Source organism: Dromiciops gliroides, chromosome 6, assembly GCF_019393635.1.
Source record: "Dromiciops gliroides isolate mDroGli1 chromosome 6, mDroGli1.pri, whole genome shotgun sequence".
NCBI classification, from domain to species: Eukaryota; Metazoa; Chordata; class Mammalia; order Microbiotheria; family Microbiotheriidae; genus Dromiciops; species Dromiciops gliroides.
In genome coordinates this window covers 100038779-100059888 of record NC_057866.1, presented here as the reverse complement: position 1 = coordinate 100059888, position 21110 = coordinate 100038779, and the positions used below count along the sequence as shown (strand labels likewise).

Here is a 21110-nt window from a genome sequence, read left to right as displayed (position 1 = left end):
GGATGCTGCTACATCCCATTAGCGATGCCCTTTAAATACTGACAAGGAGGAAAGAGTTTTGTTCAACAGGAAAACTGGGGCAGATGGAGAGGTGATTTACAGATGAGTGGAAGAAACCCACAGAGAGAAGTTTAAGAACTACCTTGCAGAAAATGGACCCATGATGCCAAAAAATAAATCCCCATGGTTGAATCAACCCAGCAATTTGGGCACCATTATTCTAAAAGCTCCATGAATTCCCTTTCTTAAGTGGTACAGAATACATGGCTCATGACAAGGCCCTTGGGAACACAGAAGACCCTGTTAAGAGGTGCTTATTGCCTTCCTAAGATGCACTGATTCTTCAAATCTGAGACCATAGGAAGCTTTTAGACCCACGCTTATTCATCACCCCAATACTTGGAGGTAAATTTCTGATTGGGGCAATGAGTTGGCATTTGTAGAGCCTCCTTTGAGAATCACTTTCTTTACAACAACAATTCAGGGGCAGCTAGATGGTGCAGTGGATAGAGCACTGGCCCTGGAGTCAGGAGTACCTGAGTTCAAATCCGGCCTCAGACACTTAACACTTACTAGCTGTGTGACCCTGGGCAAGTCACTTAACCCCAATTGCCTCACCAAAAACAAAAACAAAAACAAAAAACAACAACAACAACAATTCAAGGCCCTGGCTCTGCTTGGCATTGGGGTCTGTATGCTCATTGTCTGTCTCTAGAAAAACCACATTCGCCACATACTAAATAAGGGAAAATATCCTCAAAGTTCCTCAGCTAATAAGATCCCTTCTGCCACAGGATAAGCTTGGCCTACTGGCCCCTAAGAAGACATCAAATCCTACTGTCCAATGGACACTGGTACTCTCAAAAAGTGGACAGCTCCAATGGGCCCTCACTGATGTATACATTGTAACTTTATGTATTACAATTATCTGTGTTTGTACCTTATTGATATGCTGATTGCTCCAGATGGGGAGGGGCCATCTTATCTCATCTAGCATGCTGCCCAGGACTGGGCACATTATTAAAGTTTCATAAATGATGGATGGCTAACGAAATGAATAAATGCAGCTTTTGAAAGTCCCCATGAATAACTTTAATCTTAGACTTGAGAGTGTCCAAGCTAGAAGGGACCAGGGCCATGGAGATCATCCTTCACTTTACAAAAGAGCAGTGAAGCTCAGAGTGAGAAAGGAAGGGACACACAGTGAGTTAGTGGAAGAAGCTGAATGCGGAAAAAAGGAAGAGTCATCAGAACATGGATTGAGAACTAGAAAGGACATTTATAGGATATCGAACAAAATCTCACCTGAGCTTCACAACAACCCTACAAGGGAGATACGACAAGTATTACTATCTCCCATTTTTAGGCAAGGAGATGGGCTCAGAGCAGTTAAGTAACTTGCCCATGATCACAGAGCTAATAAGTATCAGGGGCAGGATTTTAATTTGTGCCTTCCTGGCTCCAAGTTTATCGCTCTACTCATTACACTACCCTACCTACCAGGATCTCTGAAAGGATAGTTCAAATGACTATATTCTCTGTGTGTGTGGAGGGGGGAACGCCTGGTTTGTTAAGATAAAGAACCCTCTCAGGTTTTTTTCTGTAAAAGAAAAAGGCAACATTTTAAGGGAATGAATCCATCAATAACACAAAAGAGTAAAAGAAACCAAGTGAAAATCCCTGGTGAAGTAAAGAAGGGAGGACTGGAGGGAAACATGATAGCAGCCTTCAAGCATCTGAAGTTGGTCCCAGAGGGCAGAACTAACAGGGAACAATGGGAATGGACTGCAGAGAGGCAGAATCTGGCACAATGTGACGACAATCCAAGTGAAGTGGCCAGTCTGGAGAGCTTGAGCTTCCCCTCACTGGAGGTGTTCAAATAGAGACTGGTTGCATAGAAAAGCTTCTTGTGTAGCTACTGGTTGGACGAGATAAAGGGTTCTTAACACGGGGGTCTGTGAACTTGACCATTTACTATGTTGATAAGTGTATTTCTATATTTCTGTTTCCCCCGCCGCCCCCACCACGGCAATGGGGGTTAAGTGACTTGCCCAGGGTCACACAGCTGGTAAGTGTCAAGTGTCTGAGGCCAGATTCGAACTCAGGTACTCCTGAATCCAGGGCCGGTGTTCTATCCACTGCGCCACCTAGCCACCCCCTATATTTCTAACTGTAAGGGTAGTTAAGTGGTGCAGTGGATAGAGCGCCAGGCCTGGAGTTAGAAATCCACCCTTGAACACTTACCAACTGTGTGACCCTGTACAGGTCACTTAACCCTCTTTGCCTCAGTTTCCTTATCTGTAAAAATGAGTTGAAGAAGGACATGGCAAACCGCTCCAGTATCTTTGCCAAGAAAACCCCAAATGGGGTCACCAAGAGTCAGACACAACTGAAAAATGACTAAACAATAACAACAAGAAGTTTTTCACTATTACTGGCTTCCTTTGTAATCCTGTGTTTTTATTTTTTACATTTAAAAACATCATTCTGAGAAAGGGTCTCCCCAGACGTCACCAAATTGCCAGAGGAGTCCATGACACAAAAATGGCGAAGAGCTCCTACAATGAACCCTCATTGCCCTGCCAAAAAAACCCACACCACCTCCTACAATGGACTAAAAGATCCTTGAAGTCTTTCCAGTTCTACGATTTTCTGTGTAGAACAGCTTAAAGCACAGGACAAAGGGGAGGGGAGAAGGTAGATGGAAATCAGTAATTAAATAGCAGAATGCCTTAATGCTTTACTAATATGATCTCATCTCATCCTCACAACAACCCTGGGGGGTAGGTACTATTATTATCCCCATTTTATAGTTGAGGAAAGAGAGAGGTTAAATGACTTTCCCAGGCTCACACAGCTAGTAAGTGTCTGTGGCTTGACTTGAACTCAGGTCTTCCTGACTCCAGGCCCAGCACTCTACCTACTGTACCAAATTGACCTCAACTTCTCTCTGATACACTTGAAAGAGCCATTAGCTCCCTGTTTGCAGTGCTGTTCACATGGAAATCTGACTTTTGTTACATCACATTTGGACACAAGTTTCCTGTGTACATACTGTATCAAATGGTCCATGAATTCAAACGCACAGCAGTGAACTCGGGTGACACGGGACAGGACACTGGGTAAAGTACTTTGGCCGGAAGTGTTAAATCAGGCTTTGGAATATCACCGTCCTGTGGGAAATGGGATCGGCAACCTGAATGCTGAGTCAGGGTCGTTGTGGGAGGCTCGATGGATCCAATGGACTCTTAGCCCCCCAAGTAGGCAGAGCGGACCCCCTCTCCCCAACCCACCTCAGGTCTAAAGCCAGAGCTGAGCATAGGCAACATGACTATAAGTTTCAGGAAAGCAGACATTGAAGACTATCCATATTTTGTATCTTCCCGGGCCCTGAATGCCAAACCCCATCCGCGGCAGGCACCTAAATAAATTAAATTTACTGGACTGTCGAATCTTCACAAAAGGCCTGTAAAGCAGGCATTGCTGCTATTACTGTCTCCATTTTACAGATAATAAAGCAGAGGCCCATAGAGGTGCCCACTGTTAAAAAGCTATTAGATGGCACCCCGGTCTTCTAATTACACGCTTGTAGCATTGATGGTGGTGAAGAAATATTTTGTCGCACTCCAGAGGAGCTCACAGCCTGGCTGATATCTCCAAGGGGAAAAAACCAAACTCAAATCCTAATAATACTGAGTACAAACAGATCATTTTAAACCTTAAAGACAGTCAAAAGGTCATGGTTCTTCCTATAAGCTTCCTGTCCTTTCCCAGGATTTCCAATCACTGGTAAGAGGCATCCTCAGGGTAGCCTGGTAGGGTTTGGTGTTATGGGATCTCCCAGTTATGGGGATGGACAGGCCAAGCTTATCTCAGAGGCTTGAAGCAGGGGGTGGGGTGAGGGGGTTTAAGAGCTTCCTCGCCCCACCCATCAGTTAGGAAAAGGCTTCAGGAGGAGTAGCAGAAAGCAAAAACGATGATCCCAGAGGTCTAGTAAGCCTAGGACTCAGACCTCTGGCTAGGGTGCACCTGAAGGGTCAGGGTACCAGGAGAGAAAAGATAGAGGCAAATCACCAAAGAAACACAGTGATTAAAATGATCAGTCAGTAAGAAAGAGATTCAGTCCTAGAAAGAGCTTCCAACTCAGAAGAGTGACAGACTTGTGTTGGTGTCCTGACTCCCCTTTTATCTCAGTGTGACTTTGGGTAAATCACTTCAGATCAAGAGACTGTGGACTGAGAGTTCAAAAGGATTTTGAAAATCTAGATCTACCCCCTGATTTTGCTTCCCCAAGATCTGGCTCCCTAGCTAGATGAGGCAATAATAACTGCCCTGCCTGGCACTCCCATTTTGTTGTGTGAACCAGCATGAGATAATGGGTAGAAAAGGACTTTGTAACTGTAAGGTGGCATACTTCCACACATACAGGATGACGCCAACAACAATGAATCCTAAAGCTTCTAATGACCCACAAAGAATCAGAGAGGATTCCAAAGGCCAGCCCACACTGCACTGGCCAGGGTGCCCCACCCTAGAACATGGACAGCTCTTTGTCAAAATGAAGGTTCCAGGAGGAACTCAACCATGGGAGAAAGGAACCACAGGGACAAAAGGGGAAAGCAGCTAAACTACAGTGGCAAAGTCCAGAGTTCAAGGTAAAGCTGAATTGTGGCATAACAATGTTATAACTTTGGCTTTCCTGGGTGGTTTTTCCATGTTTGTCAATGTAGTGTGGGTCCCTGGGAAAGCTGGACATACTGGGCTATGCTTTGAACTGCCTGAGGTCTTTGGCTGAGAGAACACGGGGCAGGGCAGGACTATTGGAGTCACAGGATCAGTAAGAGCTGAATCTCTGAAAATTCCTAAGTCCTTTTCTCTTCTCTTACAGGGGTCTGGGTCAGAGGTCAAAGGACCCTTGCAGTCTAACATGTACTGCTGAAACTGGGCCTGAACTAGGGTCTTCTGATTCCCAAATTAGTACATTTTCCACTGCATTCTGAGGAATGAAAATAAGTCAATGGCCATAGTGATATAATGGAAAACAATCCTGAAAAAATTAGAGTTCTGATCATTATAGTAACAGACAATTACTTCAGAGGACTAAAGGGCAAGCATTGTCAGTAGGGAGGTGGTGGACCACAGGTGCAGAAAGAGGCATACATTTTCAGACATGACCAATGTGCTGATTTGTTTTGCCTGCCTGGATGTTGCTACCAAAATAAAAAAAAAACACAAATTTTAAACCATTCCTCCATTCTGCTGAGGGAAAAGGTGACTAAGGAGTGACAGCAACACAGGGGGGGAAAGCATCAATGATTTTTTATTTTTAGGGAGAGAGAAATGAGAATAAGTGAATAACCTAAAAATATGACAGATCATAAAAGCGGCTCCATTAAAGACGTAGGATCATTTAAAAGTTACCTTCACAGCGAAATGCAAGGGAATCTAGTGGCTTTCTGCAGACAATGCAGAACTTCTTCTTGTAGTGTCCTGGGGGCCCAAAACAGTGCGCAACCGGAACCTGCCAAGGGAGGGACACAAGCATCCATCAGTGAGTGATATCTTTCTGCTTTGGGCAGGGCTCACAGGACCAAGTTTTAGCAAGACTCCTTATCCAAAATCGCCCCCAAATTACAGCAACAATAGTCATCAGTGTCTACATGTTGTTTAAAAGTTTGTGAAATGCATTCCTGTGTGCTTTTTAAAATTTGGTCCTTCCATAAGCCCCATAAAGGAGGTGCTACAGGCATCAGCCCTGTCATTCAATTCCAGGGCTCTTCTGGCTGCACATCCAGTGGAAAGTCTGCTGGTCTACACTGCCTCTCATCAGGGTAGAAAATATCTGACTCATCATAACAACCCAGAGTTCTAAGGTTTATAAAAGGCCTCCCCAGCAACAACCCTGGGAAGTGTATGTCACAACTGTAACCATCCCAAAGGTGTAGCCAAAAGAGCTGATTAAAACAAAGAGCCCCTTTTTGCCCATGTGGCACCAGAGGCACTGAAAAGTACCTTCATACCCGCCTGGTCCTGGTACCCTTGGCACATGAAGGTTAAGGGACACAGGGTCCCTCTTGTTAGCCATATTTTAAAGATAGGGAAAAAGAAGCTAAATGAATCACCAATCCAATTCAGCAAAGATTTCGGACACACCTGCTTTGTCCGTGCTCCGTGCTCAGATGAAAAGGTACAAACCAAACAGCCCCTGCCTTTAAAGACCTTAAGTTCTACAGTAGTGGTTTCCAACATTTTTTGTTCCTTGAACCCCTTTCAACAACAAGAACAAAAAATTGTGTGGCAAATCTTCAAATGAATTTAGCATACTATTCTAAGTATTCTTTCAGATTTTTTCATTAAAAGTACACAATAATTTCTGTGCCAAAAGATCCAAATTAAAAATTACATTATGATTACAATTATAACTATAAGACACACACACACACATGCTTGTTGTCACAAAGCAAAAATATATTTGTAACATAATCGGGCAATTATTTTCTGTATAAAGGGGGCCACTGAGGAATTCTTAGCATGAGTCCCTTGGACCACGGTCTCAATCCCCAATTAGTTCACGAACTAAATGGGAGCCATTGTTCTACTGGACAGATCCGACCTAAACACAAGGTAATTTGAGGAGAAAGAACGAATAACTGGAAGAACAAAGAAAGACCTAACCAGAGCCTTGAAGGAAGATAAATGGAGATGAGGAAGGTGTACATTACAAACATGGAGAGCTGCATAAACAAATACGTGGAGGAAGGAGATGGAAAGCCAATTCAGGGAACACCTAGTCATCCAGTTTGGCTGGAACATAAAATGTGTAAAGATGAGTAATACAGAGAGTCTGGAAAGTTTGGTTTGAGCCAAATTTTGGAAGGCTTTAAACTCTAGACCTTAAATCATAGTTTATCTTCTGTCTTAGAAGTAGCAGGGAAGTGATATGGTCAGGCCTATGCATCAAGAATATTATTTCGGCAGTTGTGTGGAAGATGGACCAGAAAAAGGGGAAAAAACTGAAAGCTGGAAGACAAATTAGGCAGCTATTTGTAGCAACCCAAGCAAGAACCTCTAAGGGTCTGAAAATAGGATGCTGGTTGTAAAAGTGGAGAGATGGAGGAAGGATCAGTAGCTGTTGTGGAGGTAGAAGCCAAGACTTAGCAAATGACTGCAGGTGCAAGGGTTGAGCGTTAAGACAAGATCATAGATTTAGAGCTGGGAAGAAACTAAATCCAATTCCTCCTTTTTACAGATGGGAAAATTGAGACTCAGTGCGACTAAATGTCTTGCCCAGGGTCACAAGCTAGAAAATGTTTGAGGTGAGACAGGATCTGAACTGAGGCATTCCTGACTCTAAGGCTCAGTGCTCTATCCACTGTACCATCTAAGAGTCCCTTTTCAAAGAGTACTCCCTCCAGAGTGACTGAGAGGCTGATCATGCACACTCAAAGGAAATGGGAAATTTCAATAGAGGGACAGGAGTAAGAGAGGAAAAGAGTGAGTTGTTTTAGACATGTTGATTTTGAGGTGCTGTTAGAATACCCAGGTGGACAGGTCCAACAAGCAGGTGGAACTATGGGATTGGAATTTAGGAAAAAAGATTATGGGATCATAGATTTAGAGTTGGACACGACCTCTAAGAGTATCTATTATAATCCCCACTCAAATCAGAATCCCCTCAATAAAAGTGAAAATGAAAAGTGGCCAGCCAGCTTTTCCCTGAACCCCTCTGGGCAATGGGAGGGTCACTAAAGCAAGGTGGTGCAGTGGATAGAGTACTAGCTCCAGAGTCAGGAAGACCTGAGGTCAAATCCAGTACCAGACACTTGACACTTACTAGCTGTGACCCTGGGCAAGTCACTTAACCCCCATTGCCTCACCCAAAACAAACAAACAAACCACTAGGGCTCAACAGATTGGTATCTATATTGAGATTATAATACAATCTGTAAGAGCAGACTCAAACTAAGCAAGAGAGAATATAGAGAAAGAAGACTACACAAGCCAGAGTCTTGTGGGACACATACAATTAGGAGACAGGGAATGGAAGGTGATCCAGCAAAGGTAATAGAGAAACTGTTTTCTTCCTGTAAATAGAGGTAGGAGGAAAACAAGGAAAGAAGCTGTATCATGAACTCAAGGGAGAAGAGAATAATCAAGGATGGCCGAGAGTATCAAAAGCTGCAGAGTTGAAAAGAGGATACAGGCTAAGAGAAGACCATTGGATTTAGCCACAAACAGATCAGTGGTGATCTTGGAGACAGCACTTTCAGGTGAATGGTGAGGCTGGAGCCAAATTACAAAGGGTTGACAAGTAAGTAGGAAATAACGAAATGAAAATAAGGAATATAGAAGATCTTTTCTTCATTTCCAGGCTAATTATACCTCCCACACTCTACCATCCAGCCAAATTCGAATTTTTAACGTCAACTTGCACTGGTTGTCCTTAACATCTGAAATGGTCTCTTTTCTCACCTCTGCCTCTTGGAATTTCCAGTTCCCTGAAGGACTCAGCTCAAAATCCACTTTCTACAAGAAGCTTTTCCTCCCTTCTCCCCATCCCTCCCCAGTAGTAGCTAGTATCTTCCTCCCAGAAGATTATCTTGTATCTACTTTGTATGTATTTTATATAGAACATATAAATATGTGTGAATGGTATTGTTCCCAACTATAAGCTCTTTTGAGTGTAGGTACTGTTTCACTTTTGTCTTTGTACCCTGAGTCGAGAACAGTGCCTGACATAGACTAGGTGTTTAATTTATTGATTCTCTAAGACTTACGAAACGATGAAGAAAAACAGGGCAATATATTGAGGATATGATAAGGCTAAGTGAAATGTTTTGTTTTTTAGGATGGGGAGGTGGGACTTGAGCTTGGTTTGAGGTAGAAAGACTGTAAGCCAAGGGACTAAAATTCCTTTAAAAAGACTCAGAATGACTCAGATATCGGCTCTAGGAAGAGAGTCATGAGTATATTTCTTGCACCAGATCAGCATAACCCACTGAAGCTCAGAATTCCTAAGCTCAAGAGTTCTACCAGCCTCAGACTACCTGGTAGCTGAGATTACACAGTTGTGTGCCACCATGCCCAGTGGTACTTGGAAGTGGGGATGGGAAGGACTTACAAGTCTTCCCAGACAGAAGACTGAATTTACACATGTAAATTACCTTCCAAAATGGCCAGGAAGTAGGCACAGTCAGAAGATATCCCACATGTGGCCCAAGAACTCAGCTTTGTATCACCTTGGATATCCATAATTCTGGTTCTTCTAGCCCTAGGCTTAGTATCAAAGGCCCTGATTAGGGTGACACTAGACCTTGTTTGGGGTTCTAGTCTCTCCAGATCCTGCCTTTATGGTTCCCCTGTTCCCAAAACCCAATAAATAGAATGACCTCATTCTGCTATTTATAAGCTATGTGAATATGGGCAATTAACATAACCTCTCAGGCTTCAATTTCTTAATCTGTCAGATGGAGATATCTGTCCTACCTACCTCAAACGGTAACTCTTCTCCATGCTGGTTACCTTCCAATGAATTTGCTCTAATATGTCAATGTTATCCCTAAAAATGGTACACAACACTACAAGCTGTGTCTCAACTAGGACTGAAGGCAGTGACCTGCCCTGTTCTAGATCCCAGACTTCTATTAATGAATCTTAAGGTTTGCCCACGTTAAGTCAGAAAGAATGTTTTCCCTTTGATCCTGGTCAGCAGCTCACGGTTTTGCTGATGGGTGTTTAATGCCAGCACACTCTGGCCATTCAAATGCCTGACAGGGCCCAATCTGAGTTCCCGTCCATCTACGCTTATTGAGGGCAACAGGAAGTCATTACATAACTTTCACCCACCTGTGGCAAACCATAGAAGGCAGCCTTGTATAACAGAAAAAACCTGGGTTTAGGAATCTGAAGACTCCAATCCAGCCAATGCTACCAGGTACTGGTGTGCCCTGGGCAAGGGCCTCAGTGTCCTCCTCTGTAAAATAATGGTACTGAGCTAGATGATTCCTAAGGCCACTTCTAGATCTGAGTCCAGGAAACTATGTTAGTCCTGGGAGGTCTTGGAAAATTTTACTTGAAATCTACAAATAGGACCAAAAGATTTGAAGTAGAAGAAAACTGGTTAATAAGTCAACTGGAAAAATGTTTTCAAAAGGGTCCAACTGATCAGTTCTCACGAATACAGCCAAGAAAGGCCCTGCAGACAACATCAAGAGGCTTCTGGATTCTCCTGAAGACAACCAGGTCCACCAAGGACCTAATGGCCATCATCATCCTCCTCATCCTCGGCGGCGGCAGTGGCAGCTAATATTAATACAGCACCTACGATGTGCCAGACACTCTAAGTGCTTTACAATTATTATCTCATCTGATCCTCACAATGACCCTAGGAGGGAGGTACTATTATTATCTCCATTTTATACAGATAGGAAACTGAGGCAAACAAGGGGTTAAATGATTGGCCTAGGGTCATATAACAAGTATTTGAGGCAGGACAGGTCTTTCCTGACTCAGCCTGTTGTTCTAGCCACTGCACCACCTAGCTACTCCACCCCCTCCCATAAGGAGCTGTCCCAGAGGCCTGGATAGGTCTTGGGGCAAGAGGAGCCAGTCCCAGAGGGGAGCACCCATGTCTTCTGTTATCCAAATAGATAGGTGATTAAGAACACAATGGGTGAGGGGCAGCTGGGTGGCTCAGTGGATAGAGCACCAGCCCTGCAATCAGGAGTACCTGAGCTCAAATCCGGCCTCAGACACTTGACACTTACTAGCTGTGTGACCCTGGGCAAGTCACTTAACCCCAATTGCCTCACCAAAAAAAAAAAAAATTGGGGGGCGGCTAGGTGGCGCAGTGGATAGAGCACCGGCCCTGCAATCAGGAGTACCTGAGTTCAAATCCGGCCTCAGACACTTGACACTTACTAGCTCTGTGACCTTGGGCAAGTCACTTAACCCCCACTGTCCCACCAAAAAAAAAAAAAAAGAACATAATGGGTGGGGCAGCTAGGTGGCACAGTGGATAAAGCACAGGCCCTGGATTCAGGAGTACCTGAGTTCAAATCCGGCCTCAGACACTTAACACTTACTAGCTGTGTGACCCTGGGCAAGTCACTTAACCCCCATTGCCCCACGAAAAAAAAAAGTTTTAAAAATTAAGAACACAATGGGAAAGGTGAGGAAAATAATAGCATTTAGAGTTCAAGGGAGTCAAAAACACAAAGATAGAGGTCCTATGTATATTGCAAATTTCTACAGTAGCACTTTTTGTGGTAGAAAAAAACAAACCCCAAAACCTGGCAGCCCAATCACTTGAGGAACAGCTGAACAAACAATGGCACATGAATGTAATGGAATATCACATTCCACTATGTGCAGTAATATAATAATATGCATTCCATTATAGTATATTCCAATGAGTACAGGAAAAAACAACAAATATGAAGAACCCAATGTAAGGGGCTAAAATTCTAGCTAGTCTGTCTAAAATATCTAATGAGTGGTTGCCAATAAATTATAAGCTTTAGCAATAGTTTAGACTTTTAAGTATTTATTAAGGAGAATAAGAATTTGGTGAAGAGAGAGAAAGGCCTAGATTCATCTATCTTTCTTGGGGAGCTACAGTTCTCCTGCTCCAAGCTCCATGAGAGTCCTGGTCCTGGTGAAAGAGAGTGAGAGCACCAGCCTCGCCCCCTCTTTGGTGTCACTTCCTGACACCAAAAAAAGTCACATGTCTTGCCCTCAGGTGCCTTCTCATTTCCTACAGTAAGTCTCCAGCAGGTGGCATCATTCCAATCATTACACCAAAGAAACCTGGGAATACTTGAATACAGAACAAAGTAATCAGAACCGGAAGAACTATTTACAGCATGACCATGATAAAGAAAAGGAAAATAAAACCAAAAACCTTCAGAATTCCTGACCAATGTGGTGACCAATTAGCACTACAGAAAACTGACAATGAAGCATGTCTTCTTCCTCTGAGAGAGGCTGGTGAATCAACCATGAAGCAGAAATGAGGTTCCCATTCTCAGACAGAGCCAATGTGTGTTTGGCTTAACTATCATTCTTCATTACAAGTGAGGGGTCTGTCGGGGGAGCGGGGACACTGGGGAGTAGCAGAGATATATACAAGAGACATGAATAAAATTTATTCTACTGAAAAGAAATGGAGAAAGAGACAAAGCAGAGTGACAGAGAGCAGAAGAGTACAAGGAAAAGAGAGAAAGGAATAAACGAATAATGGATAGATGGATGAATAGATGGATGAAAAAGCATTTACTAAGTGTTGACTACGTCCTTGGAGAAGGGAGGAAGGGAAAGAAAGAAGGAATTGAGTGAGAAAAAGAAGATTCCAGGACATTCCCTCTGACAGGCTGTGTTTTCTGCATGAAGCCAGCCTAATTAAGAATAGGGAGTTCAAGAATCAAGAAATTAAAAACTAAGTGAATTCTTTGGTCATGGAGATATTTTCATAAAGTGATTAGCAATAAAACCCCATTAAAAAACAAAATCCAAGCTGTACTGGGAGTTCTGCGCTGTAGGAAGGGTTATCAGGGAGCAGGATAAACCACCATTAATGGGCCTTGCTCCATTTTCCCTACTTGGGCACTATTCCACCAATAATTTATTAAACATCTACTATATGCGCAAGCATTGGTCCAAGATCCCAGGAAGGAGCTAATAGGCTGGAGGGAGCCTGGATGGGGGTGACAATACGGGCTTTGGAAAGGACTTCTGAGGTCATCCAGTCTGTTCCCCTACTCCCTGCAGGAACCAACATTCCCTGCAAGTGGTCCTCTGGTCCCGGGCTTAAATGCTTCCAACAACAGCAAATAGAGGGTGCCCTCTCTGCCCCTGAGTCAGCAAGATTATGAAAGAGAAGAGATAGAACTAGCAACCACGGATGCAAGTTGCTAAGAAGCAGATTTAGGCTCTATTGTAATTTGGGGGAAAACAACTCATTGGGGAAAAAAATAAAAGGAGCTGTCCAGAAATACAATGGCTGCCTACAGAGACTGTGGTTTAAGAAAGCCACATCAATGGGAGATCTTTAAGAGGAGACCAGAAAACTGCTGGTCAAGAATGCAGAATGTTAAAGAATGGATTGAACTAGATACCCTTTAGGGCGCCTTTACTTCTGAGATTCTGTGTACTCTGGATGAACCTTCTGGCCACATTAGCTCTAGTTCTACTCTTGTTATTAAGTAGCTAAATAGACCTTGGATGAGCCACTTCCCTTCTTCAGCTCCTTACTGTGAAACTCATCAGGAGTTCTTAAGCTAAGAATCTGTGAACTTTTTAAAATAATATATTTATTTCAATATTTTTCCCTATTATCCATATATTTCTATATAACTATTTTCCTTTGTAATCCCATGTATTTCATTTTATGTATTTAAAAACATAATTCTGAAAAGGGGGCATGGATTTTTACCAGATTGCCAAAGGGGTCCATACCTCAAAAAAAGTGAAGAACCACTTGAACAATAGGGTCTTAACTCCCTTCTGGCTCTTCTATGATATGACTAGACTGAGAAATGGAAAGAAAGATATACAGCCCCACACAGTTCTTCTGCCTGGGACTCTTCTCCTTACATTCCCCCACCCCCAAACCCAGGAGAAGCAAGAGGCAACATGGACCCATCAATACCCAATTTGAATCCTATTAACAAAATGTAAGCCTGCAATTCAAGTATTATTTAACTTCAATAATAATCAAAAACAATTATTCAATAATAATAATTCAACAATAAATGAATACACAGTATCATGATGAAATCTTTAGGTATCGTGATGATGTAGCACCCAGACTCCCCCAAAGGCATCCTGGCTCAATGAGACTTGTATTTAAGCCTGTAGTATAATAAAAAATATATTGACATAGATACACATACAAAGTGTTTATTTAGCAAAGTGAAAGTTATCAGAATGACCAATGATCTCATTATCACCACAAAAAGAAAAAATTAGCCCCACCCATCTATAGGTAGTAAACCTGGGAAAGTGGGTCTGTCTACTCACCCGGACCAGGCTTGGAGCAATACAGGCACATGGGATCTTCACGTGTTTCAAGCATTTCTCATGAGACATAAAGTTGCAGACTGTGGAAACAAGAAACCTTTTCAGACTCAACAATATCTTGAGAAAGATGTAATAATGGGAACCAAAGAATATGGGGAGGCCAGAGGCAGAGATACCAAAAAATAATATTGCCGATTTCTATTCTGCTTTAATGTTTACAAAGGGTATGTCTTCCTCAGGACAACCCTATGAGGTAGGTAGTTCAAATATTAAAAATGCCCCATGACGGGGCAGCTAGGTGGCGCAATGGATAGAGCACCAGCCCTGGAGTCAGGAGTACCTGAGTTCAAATCCAGCCTCAGACACTTAACACTTACTAGCTGTGTCACCTTGGGCAAAGTCACTTAACCCCAATTGTCTCACTAAAAAAAAAAAAAAATGCCCCATGACAAAGGAGGAAAATGAGGCCCAGCGATTCGACCAGAATCACAGAGCTAATAAATGTTGGAGCCAGGACTTGAACCTGGAACTTCACCCCAAGAGCATTTCTTTCGACTGTAGCATACAGCAGGGGACTCAGATTTATGCTGCTCTAGTCAAATCTTCATGACTATTCTCAGCCTTTTAGGAACAAAAATTCTATAGTACAGTGGATGGGGGCCCTACGAACTAAATCCAAGTTCCCAGGAATCAGATAAAGTTGTCGGAGCCACAATAGGAACATGAGTCCCTTCCCAAGTAGGGAGAAGCCACAGTGGCCAGTCTTCTGTGGCAAGGAAGTTTGGCTCCTTGCCACCAGCATCATCAGCGTTTCCAATGCCACTGAGGACAAGGAGCAAGGAGGAGGGAGTGATCACTGGGGAGCTGGCAGAGAAGGACCCTTGAGAGTCCCTAACCTTGTGACTATTTGCTTCTATAAGTTCTAATCAACAAAGAATTCCAGATTAAAACAATCCTGAGGTACCACTTGAGTCCCACAAGATTGGTTAAAAAGAAAGAAAGAAAGAAAGAAAGAAAGAAAGAAAGAAAGAAAGAAAGAAAGAAAGAAAGAAAGAAAGAAAGAAAGAAAGAAAGAAAGAAAGAAAGAAAGAAAGAAAGAAAGAAAGAAAGAAAGAAAGAAAGAAAGAAAGAAAGAAAGAAAGAAAGAAAGAAAGAAAGAAAGACAACAGAATTCAATGTCACTAGGGCTGGAAGTAAAGAAGTGGATTCATTTTTACTCCCTCCTCTCTCTCAACCATTCAGCAAATGGCCTTTGAGAGATGCTAGGGCTAAAAAATGCACCACCCTGCAGTTAACCCCAGGGGTGAGCTCCATGAGGCCAGTCCTTGGAGAACAAAGCCTTTTGCTAGTCACATACAGGAAGCCTTTCCAGTTCAGGAGGACCTGCAGTAACTGGCATCCTATTGGCATAGCCTCGAAGAACCCTGGGTCGCCTCAGGACCACAATGAAGAGGCAGAGTAAGACCTTAGGAGAGAGTCCAAAAAACAAAACAAAGCAAAAAACCAGCAGGTGGAATTTACAAAGAGGATGGTTTCCTTCTAATAAGTGAAGCTAACAGTGGAAGGAGCTGCCTTTAGGAGCTCCTGATCATGATGGATTTTCAAAGAGAAGCTGGTCAGGGATGCTGAAGGACTCCTGGCATTAGGTAGATCACCGAACTGATGACAGCAAAAATAACTCATGAGGTAGAGAGTGAGGAATTACAAACCCCATTTTATAGATGGACAAACAGAGGACCAGAGAGGGGAAAGTACTTTGGCCAAGGATATACAAGCTGATAAGTGTCAGACCAAGTATTCCAATCCAGGTCTCCTGACTCCAAATCCAAGGCTTTTCCCATTACACTAGGGGTTCTTTGCCACATTCTTAACCCCAATGTGGGTCATGGATAGATTTCAGGGGATCCATAAACTTAGATGGGAAAAAATTACAGCTTTACTTTCACTGACCTCTAACAGAAATATGGAATTTCTTTCAATTACTTAAAAACCTGACTTTCACCAGACTGTCCAAGGGGTCCATGATACAAAAAAGATTAAGAATCCCTAGATTGGGGGGCAGCTAGGTGGCACAGTAGATAAAGCACCAACCCTGGATTCAGGAGGACCTAAATTCAAATCCTGCCTCAGACACTTGCCACTTACTAGCTGTGTGACCCTGGGCAAATCACTTAATCCCCATTGCCCTGCCCCACCCCCCAAAAGAATCCCTAGATTATACCAATTAAAATAAAGGAGCTCAGAGATTCCAGCTAGAGCCAAGACTCACTGTTTTAATCTCTTCCCCCCCCCACCCCCATATGCACATGCCCTGCCCAGCCCCCATCCTTCAAGAACTGTCTGAGTCTAAAATTTAATCAAAACCTTCAAACAGAAAATTCTGAATCCCTTTGAGCAATTCATTATTCTACTGGGGATGGCTGAGCTAAACTTGAGCATTTGGGAAATATGCAAAAACCAAGGACAATGAACAAACAGAAGAAATTATAGGGAATGAGGTAGATGGCTTTGGTTACATAATACTTTAAAAATCTGTATAACAAAAACAACCAAAAAAAAAAACCCAACCAAACAAACAAACAAACCCCAAACCCCAACCTAGTGTGACCCAATTGAAAAAAGAAAAAAATCAAATTAATATCAGATTAGGGGGGAAAATCTTTGTGGAAAATAAGACATAGAAATGTTGAGATGGAACTATGTATAAGGAACTGATACAATTCAATACGTTATTCAAGGGAAACACCCAGTCCCCAATGGATAAGTGGTCAAAGGATAAGAACCCTCAATTTACAAAAGAGGAAACACAAATGACAAATAATCACTTAGGATAATAGCCAGCCCCCTTCATAATGAAATAAATGCACACTGAAACAACTCTGAGGACACTCTGGACATATAGCATGGGGTAATATGGAAAGAGCTCTGGATACGAATTCTAAAGATGGGTTTGAATCCCGAGTCTGACTTCTGACTCTCAATCCCATTATCCTAGCTCCTTAAATCCATCACAATGGAAAAAATAAACCAAAACCCTAATGTATGGCAACCAGTCCCCTTGAACATTGCTGCTGGAATTTCAAGTCAATGGAACCTTTTTGGACAACAATCTGACAGCACATTAAAAAAAAAAAATAAAACCTAAAACCCAACCCAACTGTGCCTTTTTCTTTTTTTGGGTGGGGCAATGAGGGTTAAGTGACTTGCCCAGGGTCACACAGCTAGCAAGTATCAAGTGTCTGTGGCCAGATTTGAACTCAGATCCTCATGAATCCAGGGCCAGTGTATTATCCACTGTGCCATCTAGCTGCCCCCCCCCAACTGTGCCTTTTGACCCAATAATCCCATTATTATGTGTATCCTAAGCATGTCATAACCAAAATGAGAAAAAAACTACCTTTTCGGGCAGCTAAGTGATGTAGTGGATAAAGCATCGGCCTTGGAGTCAGGAGGACCTGAGTTAAAATCCAGCCTCAGACACTTGACACTCACTAGTTGTGTGACCCTGGGCAAATCACTTAACCCTCACTGCCCCACAAAAAACCAAAAACCAAAAGCCAAAAAAACCCCTACCTTTTCAAATATATTTAGAACGTTATTATTATTGTTGTTGTTATTGTTATTTTTAATAAGGAAGCCTGTATTTGTAATGACAGTGACTTAGTTAAACTAGAAGTCCGAAAGTATTAGGTTCAAATGGTGACTTGGACCTTTACTAGTTATGGGAGCATCAGAAACACCTCCTTGATATTTACTGGCTAAATTACAGAAAGGCTATGACCTAGACTGTAACCAAACTTCATTAGATAGAACACTGACTCAAGTTGGGAGAATGTAGGTTCCAATCCTGCCTCTGACATCTTTGCCACCCTTAATTTCCCTAGTTTCCCCATCTCTAAAATAAGGGGATTTGACAGGACTTTCTCTGATTTCTAAATCAGTAAGCTTATGATACTATGTGACACCAACCATAAAGAAGAGTTCCTCTCAGTGTATCTGTTATAGTGAGAAACAACCAGGGAATGGCTGAACCAATGGTGATAAAGCAATTTTATGTACTACAGTAACAACAACTAACATGTGCAAAGACCCTTTAACAAATATTATCTTGCATCAAGCCTCCAAAGTGACTGAGATGATCTTTCTCCTAATGAAGAAACAGAGGATGAGGGGTGTTGTGGTGGTGGTATTTACCTAGTGCATTAAGGTTTGCAAAGCACTTTACAAGTATCTCATTTGATCCTCACAACAACCATGAATTGTAGGGCCTATAATTGTCTCCATTTTACAGATGAGGACACTGAAGCAGGCAGTAGTTAAGTGCTTTGACCAGGGTCACATAGCCAGTGTGTTTATTTATTTTTTTTTTCTGGGGCAATGAGGGTTAAGTGACTTGCCCAGGGTCACGCAGCTAGTAAGTGTCAAGAGGTCGAATTTGAACTCAGGTCCTCCTAAATCCAGGGCCAGTGCTTTATCCACTGCGCCACCTAGCTGCCCCCCAGCCAGTGTCTTTATCAAAGGTAGAACTTATACCCAGTTCTTCCTGATTTTGAGATTGCCTCTCTCTATTTGCTGTGCTACACTGCCTCTTGCTATTGCTGTTCAAAAAAAAAAAAGGAGGAGAAAACTATGAGAAACATAAATAAATATATTGCTTCTAGGATTAAAAAACAAGCTCCACGGCCTGACATTTAAAGCCTTCCACAATCTGGCTCCCACCTACCATGCCAGATTGATTTCACATTATTCCTATTCATGAACTCTACATTCCAGCCAAAGTAGCCTGCTAACTGTTCCCTGAACATGCCTTCTCCTGACTTGGGGTTTTTACCCAAGTCATCCCTCATGCCTCCAATGCACTCCTTATCTCATCCTTATCATGCTTTCAGGGTCAACTCTGATGCCACCTCCTCCAGGAAACCCTCCCAGTCCCTTCCCTCCCTCCTCAAAGTACCTGGTGCTGATGGCTTCCCCACCCTGCCTCCCCAGGAGAACGTACTCTTCCTGAGAGCGGGGGCCTGCCTCCTTTTTTGTCTTTGCATTTCCAGAGCCTGGCACAGGTCTTGCACAAAGCAGGCACTAAAGAATGTTGGCTGAATTAAAGGATGGAAAGATTTGTAGGGAATCATTCAAAACTAAGGAACAGGTCACGAGCTAGTACCTCCCTCCCTTGCTGGCAGAGGTGGGGGGACTATGGGTGTGGAGCGTGGCACATACTGCTGCAGCATTTGATCCACTGGTTAGTTGTGCTGAGCAATTTTTTTTTTAACTCTTTTGTCTTTTTTTTTTAATCCTTCAATACAAAGAAAGGCTCATGGGGATGTGGGGGAAGTAAAATGTTGGGAAAGAAAAATTATTTTAAAAAAAAGATATAAAAAATAGTTTAAAGGAACACGCATACAGAGTGATTGGACAAAGAAATATAATGGGAGGAGCCAGTACCTGGCACAGAAAGGAGCTTTATAATGTTTGTTGGATGTTGACACAGGAGGCACTGATAAACTGATATAGCTGTCTGTCTTTAAAAAAAAAAAAGAAATTATAAATGTAGGCTTAGATGTTTTAGTCTTGTCTTAAGAGTAAATTTGAAATAAACTTTCATTTAGTATTACTCTTCAAGGATCCCTGGTTTCAACAATGTGGGTCTCCCCCTTTCTCTCCCCATTCCCTTTAGGACATAGCTTAGTAGTTTAATGAGTTGCTGTGGCAAAAACAACAACTCACTCCAGCCTGGTTGGCCAAGCCAGTGGTGGTGAGCCTCTCCTTGAGGGACGGACACATGACATGTGTGTCCCGGGCCCACACTCAAAGCCTTCCAACTTGCCTGGTCATGCCAGGGCTTTTGCTGTGTTGGCTTGACCTTTTCGAGTCTTGGGTCACAGCCATGCCACAGCTCAATTCCACAAACATTTTATTCAGCAGTTACCATGAGCCAGTCCCTGTACTAACCTCCAGGGATACAAAGGTTGAAAAAAAGAGAGAGAGAGATACAGTGGAAGGTATGCTGGGTTTGGGGTCAGAGGACCTGGATTCAAATCCTGGGCTTTGTGATTTGCTCCTGTGATCTTACTCTTGGGGAAATCTCTGGACTACACTGGGCCTCAGTTTCTTTATGTGTAAAAGGAAAGACTTGGACTAGATGACCTCCAAGGGGTCCCTTCTGGCTCTGTATGACCCTTGGAGAAGAGCAAGGAAGCTTTATCCAACTTGCTGCTGGGGGGGAAAAACCCCCACTTTCTTCAGACAGTTAAACAGGAGGGAGTGGCCCCAGATTCTCCCCAGAACAGCCATACCCTCTTCTCTAAACCCACCCAGAAGTTCAGCTCTAGGAGTCTAGATCTAAATTCTAGCTGGGCTCTTAACTGTTATGTGCAACCTTCTGGGCAAACATTTAGGCCTTTCCTAAAGCCAACCCTCTCTGGGGCCTCCATTTTCCCATCTGCCAAATGGGAAGAATGGCCCCTGCCCTCCTCTGCCTCACTGGGGAAATGGTAGGAGGTTCAAGACCGAGAAATGAATGACAGCAAAGGGCTGGGAGACCTTCAAAAAGCACTGGATGAATGGTAGTGAGGGGTGGGAGGAGTGGTATTAGTCACCAGGCACAGCCTTCCCCAACTAGGCTGGGTCTGACTCATCCACACTTATAGTTAGGGGACATCCACCTTCAGGGCTAACCCCAAATCAGCTGCCTGACTTTCTAAAAGTATCAACATTCCCCAGACTGGTTTTGCCACCAGCCTGGAATTTTACAAATGAACCACCTTCTTTCCCCTTTGAATTTTTGTTCCTTGTACTTCCACAAAGACAAGCTAGCAATTAATCCTCCCACACGGCTAGTTCACAATCCCTCCTTCACCCATAGTTACTAAGCAATCTTTCTATGGTGTCAAATCCTGGACTAGCAGAACAGGTTTCCCAGAGGCAGTCCCAGAACCTCACCCACCTCCAAACCTGAGGATGCGGATGTGAATGAGGATAGGCTGGGGTTGTCCTCAGAGCGGTAGCTTCTGCAGGACCAGACTCGGGTTACAGGCTTCTTCTCTACCTCTCTACCTCTCTCCAAGGTGCTCCCTTGTGACCTCTTCCTTCCT

At 43.1% G+C, this 21110-nt stretch overlaps 1 protein-coding gene across 1 annotated transcript in view; it reads right to left on the bottom strand.

Annotated features, from left to right (window-relative positions):
* Nucleotides 1-21110, bottom strand: part of DGKQ (diacylglycerol kinase theta) — a 119881-nt gene that overhangs the window by 90174 nt on the left and 8597 nt on the right. The window contains exons 2-3 of the mRNA XM_043969759.1: nucleotides 14020-14099; nucleotides 5422-5521 (exon numbers count right to left, since the gene is read on the bottom strand). Of these exons, the coding sequence (XP_043825694.1) occupies nucleotides 5422-5521; nucleotides 14020-14099 (180 nt within the window). The remainder of the gene's footprint in view (nucleotides 1-5421; nucleotides 5522-14019; nucleotides 14100-21110) is intronic.